The 15,921-nt window shown below is 43.9% G+C and overlaps 1 protein-coding gene across 2 annotated transcripts in view; it reads left to right on the top strand.

The window, feature by feature from the left end:
• DOCK2 (dedicator of cytokinesis 2) overlaps positions 1 to 15,921 on the top strand; it is a 447,672-nt gene that overhangs the window by 26,772 nt on the left and 404,979 nt on the right. For both annotated transcript variants that reach the window (XM_030926872.1, XM_030926873.1), the window contains exons 3-6: positions 4,978 to 5,018; positions 6,228 to 6,283; positions 6,766 to 6,862; positions 9,872 to 10,020. In XM_030926872.1, coding sequence (XP_030782732.1) covers positions 4,978 to 5,018; positions 6,228 to 6,283; positions 6,766 to 6,862; positions 9,872 to 10,020 — 343 coding nt within the window. The remainder of the gene's footprint in view (positions 1 to 4,977; positions 5,019 to 6,227; positions 6,284 to 6,765; positions 6,863 to 9,871; positions 10,021 to 15,921) is intronic.

Genomic DNA, 15,921 nt, shown 5'->3' with positions numbered 1-15,921 from the left:
GTTTCTGTATTATTCTGTTTTCACACTGTTATAAAGAACTACCCGAGACTGGGTAATTTATGAAGAAAAAAGGTTTAATTAACTTGCAGTTCTGCATGGCTAAGGAGGCCGCAGGAAACTTACAATCATGGTGGAAGGTGAAGGGGAAGCAGGTACATCTTACACCGCAGCAGGAAAGAGAAAGAGCAAGGGGGAAGTGCCACACTTTGAAACCATCAGATCTTATGAGAACTCGCTGTCACCAGAACAGCATGAAGGAAATCACCCCTATGATCCAATCGCCTCCCACCAGGTCCCTCCTCTGACACAAGGGGATTACAATTTGATATGAGATTTGGGTGGGGACACAAAGCCAAATCACATCAACCAGTGATAGGTACTAGCTTCCATTTGATCTCAATATTATTATATATTTCAACACACAAGAAAGAAAAAGCACTCCTAAGTACTCATCACTCAGATGAATGTCAACATATTTATATATGTTTACATATAAATATGGTAGCAGGAGAACTTATATATGTGTGTGTGTTTATATGTATATACACATGTTTATATGTATATACACACACATATGTGTATACTTTCTTCAGACATTTGTTTTTAAGAAATAAAAATTTCGAATGAAATTGAAATCCCTTTTTTTTTTTTTTTTTTTTTTTTTTTTTTTTGAGACGGAGTCTTGCTCTGTCACCCGGGCTGGAGTGCAGTGGCCAGATCTCAGCTCACTGCAAGCTCCGCCTCCCAGGTTCACGCCATTCTCCTGCCTCAGCCTCCCGAGTAGCTGGGACTACAGGCGCCCGCCACCTCGCCCGGCTAGTTTTTTGTATTTTTAGTAGAGACGGGGTTTCACTGTGTTAGCCAGGATGGTCTCGATCTCCTGACCTTGTGATCCGCCCGTCTCGGCCTCCCAAAGTGCTGGGATTACAGGCTTGAGCCACCGCGCCCGGCCTGAAATCCCTTTTTACCCCTCCTCTATTCTTTTTTATTTTGTCCATATGTAGGTAACACTTATCCTGAAATCAGTATGTTTTCTTTCCATCCAAGTTTTTGTACTTTTGCCAGATGCATATACTTTCTAACCTTGTCTAACAAATAGTGTTTGTAGCGTTCGTCTGGGGCTAGGTGTTATTTCTCTCACTCTACAGATGAAAACACTGAGGTTTAAGTGACATGACCAAAGGCTGTGTGGCTTGGAAATGACATAGGGAGGACTGGATCTCCAGACCTCAGATTCTTTTTTTGAAGTGGTGGGATATTTTAAATCTCCTGCCTCCCCTGACTCTTAGAGGATTTGAGAATCTAGATATATTTGATATTGGTATTTGAGATATGAAAAGAGAGGATTATCTAAATAACTGGCACTTTACAATTTTCCAAAAGAATTGTACAGATATTTCCTCTTCTCATCTTCCTCCAGAATGCATGTCTAGTCAGTTCAGGCTGCTATATATCATAAACTGCTTAAACAACAGAAATTTATTTCTCATACTTATGGAGACTGGAAAGTTGAAGATCTAGGCACCAACAGATCTGGTTTCTGGTGAGGGCTGCTTCTTGGTTTGTAGATGGCTAAGTTCTTGTCATAGCCTCACATGGCAGAGAGCAAAGAGAGAGGGAGCAAACTCTTCTGTGAGGGCACTAATCCCATTCATAAAAGCTCCATTCTCATGACCTAAGGACCCCACCTCCTAATGCCATCACATCAGGTGTCAGAATTGCAGCATAGGAATTTTGGAAGGACACATTCAGGCCATAGCAATGCACATTGTGAATTTTATGTTAAAGAAAGTGGTTATTTCATGGCAAGGGTTAGCAAAAAAGCCCTTGTTATTATTGAATTCAAAAGAGTGTTGAACTCAGGAGCGGATTCTGGGACATGGTAAATGCCATGTTACACTGAGCCTGCTTTTGATCATGGTGTCCATTGTCCAGCAGTTTTCTCTCTTGTACCAACTGTGTTATCTGCCCAGTCATGTCTTGGAGCATAGACAGATGTAGCTGATTGGTGACCATATTAGGGAACCAACATCAGTGGTCAGAGATAAATAACCTAGCAGAAGTGAAAATGTCAGAAAAAAAGTCATAAGGATAGTCCTGATGCACTAGGCATGGGTTTGGATTCTGGTTTGGCTGCTTTTCTGCTGAAGAATGTGTTGGAATTTCTTCCCCACCTGTTTGATCTCAGTGTCACCATCCGGCAAGTGGAGATAAAGCCTTCTTGCAATGAATCCCTGGGGATTTGTTCCTGAAAGCATGTAGCCCAGTGCAATATATATAGTTGGTGCACAATTAATGTTGATTGAACTTGAACCTGGGAGCCAGAATAAGAATATTGGGTGTAAGTGTCAGCAGAATCCTGTTGTCAGGAGTGAGCTGCAACTCTGAGCATTAGGAAACCTATAAGATGTATACACATAAGCGAGTTTTGAGGTTCAGAGCAGGCAAACTCCTTGGATCCAGGAAGACTAGGCACCCTAATGGAGTCCCTGTCACAGAGATGCAGATGTGGACATGAGCTTTGTATAGGGACCATCTATTGGTCCCTCAATTGTTTTTCTATTTTTTGGTGGATTTTAGTGGACTTGGCCATCATGTGGGTTCAAGTCACTGCTACCAGATGACTTTATCTGTATTTGCACTCTCATCCCATCACATGGGAGACAATGTGACCAACCAGCTTTAAGGATTGGCTTCGAAGTCATATAAGCTTGAGTTTGAACCTCGGTTGTATGATCTTGGCCCAGCCCATCAATTTACTTGAATATCAATTTCCTCATCTATAAAATGGGAATGATAATACTTAGCTCACAGTGTTGCTCTGAGGATTAACCGAGAGAATGCCTGTACAACATTTAGCATACAGCTTTGCATGTTGCAGGTGACCAGTGAAAGACAGGTAATAATAATATTACAAAGTTGCATTTCTATCTAGTTGGTGAAAAGGGGCAAATAAAGGAGGCTGTTGTATCACAGTGCAGCAGGGTGTTGCTTGAGTGTAAATCTCAGCTGCATCACCCACTAACTGTGTGACCATCAGCAAGCTGCTTAATCTCTGTGCCTGTCTATTTTCATTTGCAGAACTGAAGCAGTAATAGGATTGTTGTAAAGATTAATTTATAATTTGACAAAACAAAACAAAAAATGTCAACAGAGTTACCAGCACATAGGAAGCACTTAGAAAGTATAAGCAGTATTGTTTTTTTTTTTGAGGCGGAGTCTCGCTCTGCTGCCCAGGCTGGAGTGCAGTGGCCGGATCTCAGCTCACTGCAAGCTCTGCCTCCCGGGTTTACGCCATTCTCCTGCCTCAGCCTCCTGAGTAGCTGGGACTACAGGCGCCCGCCACCTCGCCCGGCTAGTTTTTTTGTATTTTTTAGTAGAGACGGGGTTTCACCATGTTAGCCAGGATGGTCTCGATCTCCTGACCTCGTGATCCGCCCGTCTCGGCCTCCCAAAGTGCTGGGATTACAGGCTTGAGCCACCGCGCCCGGCCAGTATTGTTAATTATGGATTATTTTACAGTAGTTGTTGACAAATAATCATAGGCTACTGAAAATAGAATGTGACGCTTCATGAAGTAGAACATCTTCCATCACTGGAAGTATTCAGGTGGAAAGTAACTTAGTGGCGATTTAGTTTTGGAGATTCAGACACTGAGAAACTGGAAATATTAATATTAGGTAACCATCAAATCATTCCCTCATAATATAGGAAGCATAGCCTGATAGTTGCTTATGTTCAAAGCCTGACACTGCAACCTCTACTAGCTGTGTGATCCTTGGAAAGTCACTTAACTTCTCTGTGCCTCAGGTAGGCCACTCATTTGTAAAAACGGATAATAGCAGTTCATACCTCATACGGTTGGTACGAATATTGAAGGGCTTAATATGCAAAGAGTGCTTAGAATGGTATTTTTATTTCCCACCTGAGATTCTCTTTCTAACCTCCCTTTCTTCCTTTCTGTTTTTCCTTTCTCCTTCCTTTCTCTTTCTCCTTTCTCTCACTTTCTGTCACTCAAAAAGGAGCCATCATGGCCGCCTGTTGCTTCAGAGTTTCCTTTAGGACCTGGCCGTCAGGCTGACTCACGACTATGAAGGGTGACTTTGCATTTTAAGTTGTTTGTTTTGGGGCTTGCTTGTATGTCTATTGGGAACATATTTCATCAACAATCTGTCAGCCCAATAATGAGGGTCTGCTAATGAGGCTCCCGACAGACGCGTTTTATTTACAGAGATGACAAATGCCACTCCTTGGCTGTGTTCAAATCATTTCAAAGGCCAGCGGACTCATTACGGTCATCAGGACTTGCTGCACTCAGGCGTATTTTGTCTGAGTGTGTGTAATTTGGATTTCTGTTCACTGAAACATTTTTTAATATTCCAGCAAAGGCAAGATCTTTTACAATCTCTGTCCCTTCATCTGTCCCTAATTCCCTGTCCCTTTCTCTGTCCCTAAACTTACCTGTTTTGTAATGACTAACTTTTGTAAATCACATTTTAGACACCATTTGCTGCTGTTAGAACTGTCAGTGTTATTTTAGGATGTTTGCCCAAATCCAGGAGCATTTCTATGTCCTGAAGGCAGGAATTGAAAACATGCAGATGATCACAGGGCCCAGGAAGGCAATGGATACGAGGGAGGGACTGCATTGAGGCTGGCGGACTGGAGGCAGATGCTCTGTCTGGTGGGCCCTGCTGCTCTTCTCCTCCCAGCTGGTTGGGAGCACTGGCCAGCACAACTAGAGCTCCTGATTTTGAAAAATCAGGAGCACCTTTATATGAAGTTTATGTTTAGATGTTATTTTGAGATGTGGCAACCAATTCAACAGATTTCAAAGACTATGAGCTTCCAGAGTTTGATCTCTACCCAAGGTCTAAAGCAATTTCTAGTAGTTTTACTAGTTAAAAACAAAACAAAACAGAAAAACAACAAACTTGTAATAAATGAGGGACCTGTTTCTTTGTTTTCTCTTTGCAGACTGGTATAGGGGATACCTCATAAAGCACAAAATGTTACAGGTAAGGTCACCTGGTTTTTATTTGGGTCAGTACTGGATGTCTTCATGTGGCCCTACTCTCCCATCTGAGCAGGTCTCTCCCACCGTTGTTCCTCAGCAAAGGGAACCCAACCCTCCCTTCTGTGCCCTGTGCTCTCTGACCTCTGTGCCTTGGCACTCGCTGTGCCTCAGCTCCCTCCCATTTCCGTCACTCTTTAAGGTTCATCTCTGGTGCCATCTTCTCTCTGCAACTTTTCCCGATATGCCACTCACTTGATTTCTCCCTCCCTTGAGTCTCTGGGGGGTTGTGCCTTGATAAATTTGAAATTTATTCTACTGCCTTCCTTTAGAGTTGTTTGCGACATTCAGTCATCTCCTCATCCGTATATCCAGGTCAACACAGAAAGGACAGGCCTGGTTTCTACCTTCGAGGGGTTCTCTTGTTCTAACCTCATGTTTCACTGTCGTCTCCATGCGAGCAGATGCTTGCTTTGCTTGTCTCATTTTCTCTCACAGCATCTAGCGCAGTGACCAGATGTCCCCAGTATGTACATTGGTTGCATTTGTGAAGGAAGGGATTTACAAGTAATTGATAAACTTACCTTGTTAACTGAGCCAAATGTATGGAGCAAGGAAATGATAGAAACTTCTTCCTTCTTCCCTGACATGCTGTGTTGGGAGGGATGCCCCTACTCTGCTCTCTCAAAGAACAATGGAATAAATGCAGGCAGAATAGGTCTCAAATCAAACTAGCCCAAATGCACCTAGGAACGTTGTTACTTCCGGACCAGTTATCTCTGACCTTCCGGTTGTTCCTGAACGTGAAGGGTGACTGCTTTCCGGAATCGGGCAGGTGACGGGAGAAGCAGAGCTCCTGGTCTCGCTTAAAGTCAGTGAGTGGTTTAGGTTGTCTTTCAAACCATACTGTCTTATAGCCCACCTGTAGGATGAGTGGCCATAATGGGTTGAAGCATCCCTTGGGATCTAGGGCTATTGTGAGACCTAGGGCTATTGTGGGATCTGGAGCAACTGATGGAGAACTGGAGGGAAAGCCAGATCTAGACAAGTAGATTTAGAATCCAGCCCCTGCTCTATCTGGCTCTGGGTTTATTCCTTTAAAGTCTGAGGATTTTATAAGCCAGTAGCTTTTGGAAAAATATTATAAAGACCTAGGGTCATTCATTTCTGCGGTGATATATCTTTTTATTTCATTTTGTTTTGTTTCCAACAGGGCATTTTTCCTAAGTCATTTATCCACATCAAGGAAGTGACAGTTGAGAAAAGAAGGTATTTGCCATTCTTCATCAGACTTGACCCTCCAGTGGCTAATGGATGTCTCTGTCCTGTTTATTTTGAGAATCTGACTTGGCAGATCTGAGGGGTGCTCAGCTTATCTTCCTTGTGCCTGTGTGTATTTGTGGATCTCCTTTCTCTCCCTCAATGGGAGATCTAATCCAAATTGATTCATGTTCAGATCTGACTCTGAGGGCGTATTAGTTTGGAGAATCAAACTTTTTGCTGGCAGCTACCTTAGAACTGTATTAAAGTAGATTAATCCTAAATAATGAGCCCACCCTAGCAAAGGAGGACATAACAAAGCAAGTCCTTTGTATTTGCATAATGTAATTGGTGTGGCTATTGGAGGCATTTTAGTCTAATGTCAGGAAGGCCCCTCTTCGCAGCTGCAGCTTAATGCAAATTTGTTCGTGTTTTATCTGGTCAGCACCTGGGTCTCAATTTCACACCACTTTTTCTCCCACCTTAAATAGAAATACTGAGAACATCATTCCTGCAGAAATTCCTCTGGCACAAGAAGTGACAACGACACTTTGGGAATGGGGAAGCATCTGGAAACAACTCTATGTGGTAAGACTCAAAATTGCTCCCTGAGATGGAAGCTTCTTGCAGTCTTCAGTTTGGTTCCAGTTTTCAGTTTAGCATTGAGTCAGGCAGGTGGAGGTGGCTTTGGTGACATAGCAGAGTGCACAGTGTTAACATATGAGGACATCAAGGCCTAGAGAGGATCAGGGACTTTCTCAAAGTCACAGAGCTAGCTGGTGACAGCCATAATCAGTGGTGTCTGCTGTGAACCTTAGGTGTTTAGTACAGAAGTTGTCAAAGTTGAGCATGTATAAGAATCACCTTGAGAACTGTTAAAAATAAAGCTTCCTCCCAAGGGGTTTAATAATCTGTGTTTTTAGTAAACTCGGATTTGATTTGCTAGTCTGCTGATAACACCTTGAGAAATACTGTTCTTATACTTTAGTTAACCAATGACTATTGTCCTCAGATCTATGAAGAAGTTTTGACTCTGGAAAAACAAAGAACATATTTTTGCATTTGTTTTCCCTGTTTTGAAGCAAATCTAATTTTAAATCCTCCTTTGATGCTCTCAAGCTCCTAATGAAAGCGATTAGCTAAGCAAACCATTAATCTGAGAGTGAAAATGTCAACCAAGGCTTACTGCATGCTTATTATGGCACCGTGCACACATACTGGTGTATGCACAGGATTTGTAGACTTACCTTTCATGGTCTTAAATGTTGACTCCCATGTGGACATTTCATAATATGAAGACATAATTGGCACACTCAATTTTATTTGCTTTAGGAAAGTTTAGGGGGCAAATAGCATCCTCTGGCTAAAACAATTTTTTGTTCATCTCTACTACCCTCAACCTTTTTTCTTTTTTCTTTCTTTTTTTTTTTTTTTTTTTTTTTTTAAGATGGAGTATTTTTAGTAGAGATAGAGTTTCACCATGTTGGTCAGGCTGGCCTTGAACTCCTGACCTCAGGTGATCCACCCACCTCGGCCTCTCAAAGTGCTGAGATTACAGGCATGAGCCACTGTGCCCAGCCCACCACCCATTTGAAAACATCACAATGACATGTACCATTGAAGCTTGGCATTTTCCCTTAGGAAATCTTTGAATAGTAAGTCCATTTGCTCTAGTCAGGAGGTCCTTAAATATCTAGTACTTCGGTATCACATTCCTGATTCTTGCCATATCTGCATACAACCTGTGTAATATTTACTTAATATCTGCATTGGATCTCTTTTCAGTAAACTTGAATCTATAGACATAAAGAATGAGATAGCATGCTGCATCATTCCAGCAGTTCTTGATTCCCTGTCTCCAACTAGATGCCCCACAATTCAGTTCAGCTCTCAGGGTTAGTGCCAGACTCCATTGTTTAAAGCCTCAATCCCACAAGATAGCCTTCACTCTAGATGCCAGTCGCAAGTCCTGGGTGCCCAGGCTACCTGAAGTTCTGTTGGACTTGGCTATAAATTCAGGGATTCTCATTACCCCTCCCTGCCTGGGCACTCCCTTTTCCCACTTCAGGTTTCATAATTTGTTAGAACAACTCAGAGAACTCAGGAAACTGCTATACATATGATTACGGTTTTATTATAAATGATGTAATTCAAGAACAGCCTCGTGGAAGACAGACACAGGGCAAGGCTTAGAGGGGCACAGAGCTTCCATGTCCTCTCTCGATGCACCACCCTCCCAGCACATTGATGTGTTCACCTTCTGGGAAGCCCCTCAAACATTATTCACTAAGAGTTTTAATCAGAGTTTCATTACACAGGCATAATTGATTAGATTATTGGCTATTGGTGCTTAAGCTCAATCCTCAGTCCCCCTCCCCTCCCAGAGGTTGGGGTGGGGCAGGTGAAGGGGAATGGGGCTGTTAAGTTCCAGCCCTCTAGTCATGTGGTTGGGGTTTGGTTCCTGGTTGGTTCCTCTGCAACCAGCCCCTCATCCTGAAGCTATCTAGGGGCTCTCCTAGAGTCACCTCATTAGCATAAACTCAGGTATCATTGAAAGGCTATTGTTAGGAATCAGAAAGTATATTCTTATCACTCTGGATATTGCAAGAGTTTTAGGAGCACTGCTTCAGGAACCAAGGACAAAGACCAAGTATATATATATATGTGTGTGTGTATATATATGTGTGTGTGTATATATGTGTATATATATATTTTTTATTATACCACCCTCACTTCCCCAAATGGAAAGACAAAAGTACTTGGCAGAATTAGAAGAACACTATTCAACTAAATACAATGAAAACAAGATAACATTATTTTTATTAAAAAAAAATTTTGGAGACAGGGTCTCGCTCTGTCACCCAGGCCGGAGTGCAGTGGGGTCATCACAGCTCACTGGAGTTCTAAACTCCTGGGCTCAAGTGATCCTCCCGCCTCAGCCTCTGGAACATACTTGCTATTGTACCTGTCAAAAGCTCTGAGTCCAAGACCTTTTCTCTCTCTTTGTTAAAAGAGACGTTAACAATGTGTGAGAGGTGTTGGAGACATATTACTATAAAACTGCAGCTTTCTCTTTCCCTTACACAGAAGGAAGGAAACGGAGTGGAAGAGAATCACCCTAGGGGTCCATGTTGTTTGACCTTGTATCTTTGTACCACGAAGAGCCATCTTGCTTTCCATAGGTGGTACACATGCTGCACTTTGGGGAAGGCTGCCCTAGAAGCAGTCCTTTATCATCAGAGAAATGGCCCTGGCTCCCAGCCTCAAAGGGCCTGAGCTCTGGGACCTCCATTAGGGCAGATGTTTGTAGCATTCCTGTTCAATAAATATCTTTTTAGATAAAGTCAGAAATCACTCATTCCTTAACCAAGAAGTGATTGAGATTTTTATTTTTGCTTTTGGGAAATCCCTGTGGCCCACGGGGAGTAAATATTTCAACGACTAGGACCCCCACCTAATCACTTTGTAGTGGGTAGGGCTGGGAGAGAGCCTCAGGCCACGGCCCTTGACCACACTCGCCTGACTTTGGCACAGCCTGCCAAATAGATGGTCAGGCCCCTTAACACAGGCGATTATGGGTTGTTTCTTGTCTCCTAGGCCAGCAAAAAGGAGCGTTTTCTGCAGGTGCAGTCCATGATGTACGATCTGATGGAGTGGAGGTCCCAGCTTCTCTCAGGAACCTTGCCCAAGGACGAGCTGAAGGAACTGAAGCAGAAAGTCACGTCCAAAATTGACTATGGCAACAAGTAACCTCTCTTTCCTCTGTAAAGAGGCTTTCTTCCCCCAGCCATCCTCTCTCTTCCCTTTCTCTCTCCCCAGAAGCTTGGTTTCATTTTTAGATGCAAGTTTGTCACTTTCTGTTTGGGAGAAGGTTGTGACCAATGGCTGTGCTTGTGTGCTGTTGTTACCACCCCCGGGGGACTGAGGGACACGCAGGTGGAGAGAAGGCTTGTGCTTACACGGTGTTATTACCAGGCTGAGAGATTCAGGACACTCATTTAACCTACTTCCGATGGACTAGGGAGCACAGTCATGCTGGTTCACTTTCAGCTTAGTTGTCGTTTTATCCCTGCATTTGCAAAATTCTCCCTTAAATCCCAGTGTGAGACTTAATGTCCCTTCCCCCATCCTAAAGTATCCAACCCACACACCATCAGCTAACTCAAATGCACAATTACAAAAATGTTTCCTCAAAAGGGAAGAGAAGTAAAAATTGGTTGGGATTTGAATGCTATCAAGTTAAGGAGAAAATAAGCCAATTATTTGAGGTGGGACAACCCACTGATAATAACATTATAAGTAACTCTTAATCAGAGCTCGTTGTACCCCAGGCTTGCTGCTAAGTGTTTTACCGGCATTGTCTCATTTCATTCTCATAGTAACTCATGGGGCATGCAGTTTTATTATCCCCATTTTTTTCAGGTGAAGAAACTGAGGGTTTTCAGTAGGGTAGGTAACTTGTCCAGAGTTGCACAGCTAGTAAATGACAGAACCTGAATTTAGACCCAGGCAGTCTGGCTCCAGGGTCCATGGGCCTCACCGCTCTGCTAGTTGGATAGCATTTGGGAACTATAAGGACCTCCCCTCCCTCCTGATCTTTTGAATGACCTCCAAACATTCTGTTCATTTGCTCATTCATTCCAACCACAAACATGTATTGAGCACTTATAGTTGGCTGGATTTCCTGCTAGATATTGGGGCTGTAGAAATAAAAGTCCCTGTCCACTCAAGGGTCACAGTTCCAATTAGGAGTAAGCCACAAGTAAACTGCTGATATGTACTGTGATAAGTTCTATAGCTCAGGAAGCAAGAGTTACTTTTAATGAACCTTAGAGAAGGAAGTCAAGGAAGACTTTCTGAAGGAGGTGACCCCAGAGCTGAAGTTTGAAGGATAAAGGGATATTAAGCAGGCTCAAAACAAGAAGGAGGGTCAGGGGCTCATGAGAGAGCATGGCATACTCAAGGAACTGCAAAGCAGGTCTGAAGGCTGGAACACAGGGCCTGAGGGGGAAGTAAAAAGCCCATTTAATGGGAATAAAAAGAAGTTTCCCCAGCAACCAGGCCAGGCTTTCTTGTCCTGCCATAAGCACTAGGAGGAGGATTCTGAGAGGAAAGTCAGTGGCTTCAACTCACAGCTGATCCAGGAACACAGTCCCTCTGCCGGTGCCTCTGTTGGCATCTGACAAGCGTGTCCAAATCTGCTTATAAAGCACATCATCCTAAAGTGACAGGAAGGGTTTGCCATGCAGCTGCTACTGCCCTTGGTTCCATGGTGTCTTTAGCTGAGAACAATTGCAGCTGAGTGTATGGGAATTGAGGGCTGCTTTACAATGACATCTACGACCTTCAAATGTTGTTTTCTTAATGGGGGCTCCTGAGAAGAAGGATCAGGAATGGAAAAAGTGGTCACCACTCACAGGAAGCCTTCCCTGATTTTCCACTACCCTCCTTGGGCCGGGGTAGGTGCTCTTGAAGGCCCTGAGTAGTGATTGCCTCCTTTTTGGCCCAGCTTCCCTCCTATTGCAGGAGCTCCTATAGGATGCTGACTGTCTAAATCACCTCTATGCCTGTGCTTAGAACAAGGTGTGCACATAGTAGGTGCTCAGTGAGTGATAACTGAGTGAGTGGATGAATGGTGGTGATGGGAGAAAAAGAAGAAAGAGGGTCCTCCCTAAACCAGCCCCTCTGCAGCATCCTCTGACCTAGCCCCGTGCTTTTAGTTCTGTCAGCTTCCATTGGGGAAGTGAGAGATGCCCTGTGGCACAGGCTGAGACCTCAAGCTCAGGGGCCCCCTTATTTACCTGACTACTTCAGCTGCAAGCGAGAGAGTTGGGCATCTTATAACTGGCCTGATAGTTTGGGTGCTCAGAGCTCTGGTAGGGGATGGGCAGCTTCCCCAAATCCAGGAGGCCCACCGTCTGGGCCGAGTGTCAGGATCAGCCTGGGACTGCCTACCTCCAACCTCCAGCAGCTGGGAGAGTGGGTGGGGGTGGCACAAAGGGGAACTGAACCTTGGAGGGATGGTCAGAATGAGCTTGTTTCTTCTCTCATTCCATTACTTCATTCAGATATCAAACTTTCTTTACACACCTGGTAGGCCCCAAGGGTACAGGGTACAGACACATACAAAATACAGCCTCTGTTTTTAGCAACAATCAAAAAGCAAGCAATGAGAAATAATGATAACTTCCAGAGTGCTCGCTAAGTTCCGGAGGCACGGTTTAAAGCACTTTCCATGTATTAACTCTGTGAAGTCTCACAACAACTTTATGAGGTAGGCACTATTCTCATCCTCTTTCTCAGGTGAGGAAAGTGAGGCTCAAGAGTGATTAGGTGTGTGATCTGAGAAACCAACAGAGATGCCTCTTTATGAACTAAGATGGACCCTAAGGTTCAGGAAACAACAGCTACCTATGGGTCGGGTTGAGCATTCAGGGGAGCTGGCTTGGCAACTCCCCAAATTCCTACAGCTACGAGAAAAATACCCTCTTGCCAAACTCCCTAACAATAGGAGCCATCAGGCAAATTATCAGACCCCTCCTAACTCTGATTTACATCCACACCACTATAACTCCTAAGTGGACAGAGGACTGGCCTGCTAAATATTCTTTTTTGATAGAGAACTGCAAACCTTAAGCCAGTTTCAGCTAGCTTAAGACTGTCCACAAACTGTGTCCAGTAGTTCACCTTTTGATGTAAAGTGCCAAGTTTCACCTCATTTTAATAATAAACCCCACCCCAAAGTAAACATGGGCTGTATGTTACATACACGTTTACCCATAGTATATGCTCTTGTCTCCATAAATATGTTAATTTTTCCCCCAAACCTGCTGAATATGTATGATGTTGGCTCTGTGAGGCATAAAACCCAACATGTCCTTCCCCTCTTCAAAGAAAGAGCACCTTCCACACATACCAGAGACTGTCTCTTCAAAGTTTGCAAACCGATGTCACCAGTAAGGTTCTCCTTTCTCTTCAAAGTTTGCCAACCAATGTCACCAGTAAGGTTCTCCTTTTGTAATGAAGCACAGGCTCTGTTGCCTGCTGCTTGCAAAGTCAGTAACAGGGACAAAGTGCATTGTAAGGAAAGTGACTTTATTTCCAAAGCTAGTCATGGGGAAACATACAGGCTCACCCCTCTAGAAACCACTTCAAGACTCTGGGCTGAGGGCAAGGGTTTCAAAAAGGGAAGCTGGATATGGGAGGCATGCCGGGGCTGTGCAGGGTGCAGGGGCTGTGTGTCTAGGCCTGATGCCGGTCTAGAGAACAGGCTGGTGCCATCTTGACAGTGGCCAGGCTGTCGATGATCCATCTTGAGGCAGTCTTTAAGTAGGGAAGAATTCTGTAGCTGTGCCCTCATGCCTGGTTTGTTTTCAGTTAGCCCCTGGAATTTCTTAACAAGCATAGAGTTAAGTAAATGTGCATGGAGTAAGAGGGTATATGGTAGAAGGGGGAAGGGAATGGAGCTTCAAAGTAGGTTTCAAGGGTATATTTTAAGACTAAGGAAAAAAAGATTTCTATGGTTTTTCTCAAGGCTACATCTTGAGTTGGTTTTTTTTTTTTTTTTTTTTTTTTTTTTTTTTTTTTTTTTTTGAGACAGAGTCTCGATCTATTGCCCAGGCTGGAATGCAGTGGCGTGATCTCAGCTCACTGCAACCTCCGCCTCCCGGGTTCAAGTGATTCTTCTGCCTCAGCCTCCCAAGTAGCTGGGACTACAGGCGCATGCTGCCACACCTGGCTAATTTGTGTATTTTTAGTAGACATGGGGTTTCACCACATTGGCCAGGCTGGTCTCGAACTCCTGACCTTGTGATCCACCTACCTCGGCCTCCCAAAGTGCTAGGATTACAGGTGTGAGCCACAGAGCTTGGCCAAGAAAAAAGTTTTAAAATGCATTTTGAAGCTGAGCTCCTCGGTTACACTTTCTACTATTTAGCCATCCTGGTGGTCTTTTGAACAGCAGGTGATTTTGTTCAAGATGTAGTGGAATTTGAACTGATAATTTGGCTGCAGAGTTCAAGTGCTTAACTGCTGCACTCTACTGCCTTCCAAGAGCCATGTGGGTTAATAAGGGAGGCAGAGAAGTAAACAGCCACTTTCAGTTGGAAGTCATACACATTAGGAGTGCAGGAAGCATGGGCAAGAAGGTTGGAGGATGTGGGGGTGGGAGTCAGGGTGGGGATGACAACCACTCTGAATCTAACTAGACCAGCAGGAATTATTAGGTGAAATGGAGAAGAGAAACTCAGAGGGAAAGAATGTGGGAGATGAAAGGTTCACATGACCACGGAGAGGAAGACATGGGTGGACTGGGGCTGGAACCTTGAGGATTTTAGTGCCAAGTGAGTCTGGATTGTCCAGACAGCAATGGGGAGCCATCACAGATTTTTAGGTGGCATATGCAGTGGTGCAATCATAGCTCACTACAGTCTCCATCTCCTGGGCTCAAGTGTTCCTCCCACCTCAGCCTCCCGAGGAGCGGGGACTACAGGTGCATGTCACCATGCCCAGCTGAGTTTACCTTTTTTTAAAATTTTATTTTATATGCATACAGTGGGGGCTTTGCCCTCTACCCTCATCTTGGCTTCATTTGATCACTTCCTTGAACAGATGAGAGCAGTGGGGTTACATCCTGATGAGAGAATGCCTAAATGTTCTTCTCCCCAAAATGCATGGTGGCTGCATTCAGAGGCTGTGGAGGACAGCCTCTCCTGCCCCTGGGTCACCGGAGTCCTGTCAATCCTACTGAAGCTCCCAAAGTTCCAAGTGATTTTGATGTCCAAGGATTGAGGAATCCTCAAATGACTTCTCCACATCCTAAGATAGCCGAACCTAGGAGAATGTTTTATTCATGTATTTTAGAACCGAATCCACTTCAATACATTTTGAGGAGAACAGCCAGAGAGATCTTGGCATTAAATTATGTATCGGCAATGCTCCATCTTTTCCAAGGTCAGGAGAGCCTCTGCTAAGCATTAGCTGAATGTGTTTCTTCCCCCTTAGCATTGCCGTTAGGCAGCATGGCTGTGCACCATTATGAGTCATATTGAGTTGGGAGTTAATTTCCTAATGAATGTGCACAAATGGGTGAACCTTGGCTCCCTTCCTACATTTGGACAAGATGAGAGATGTGCCTCTCAATTCAATTCTCTGATAGAGATGAAGACTTAGTCTCCTTCATTTGTCTTGCTGCCCTTCCAGAATCTGATACTTAGTAGTGACAACCAAGCAGGACTACGGTTGGCCTTTTCAGAACCCATCAGCCCACCTCCTCCTATCTTCTTTGTATGGACAACTGAGGCTCTTCATCTCAATATCAAGTGCAAAAGCAGTTTCAAGTTAAGGTTTCTGCAAACATACCCTACCCTACCCTGCAACCCATACACTGCTCCTAAGCTCCTCCTATCTATTATAGCAAGCATACCAGAGAGGTTATGAGTGTGGACAGAGATGTATTCTTAGTTTTCACTAGCTATATGACCTTGAGCAAATTAATTAGTCCTCATATCCTCAGTCTTTTCTTCATGTGTAAAATGGGGTTATTAATAGTATCTCCTTCATAGGGTTGTTATGAGAATTAAATGGATTAATTTTATGTAAAACACTTATCCTATGTGAGCTTATTGTAAGTGCTGTGTGAGTTTGCT

The sequence above is a fragment of the Rhinopithecus roxellana genome, chromosome 3 (genome assembly GCF_007565055.1).
Source record: "Rhinopithecus roxellana isolate Shanxi Qingling chromosome 3, ASM756505v1, whole genome shotgun sequence".
In the NCBI taxonomy this organism is placed as follows: Eukaryota; Metazoa; Chordata; class Mammalia; order Primates; family Cercopithecidae; genus Rhinopithecus; species Rhinopithecus roxellana.
Note: the sequence above shows the minus strand (reverse complement) of the source record. Positions and strands in the feature narration are given on the sequence as shown.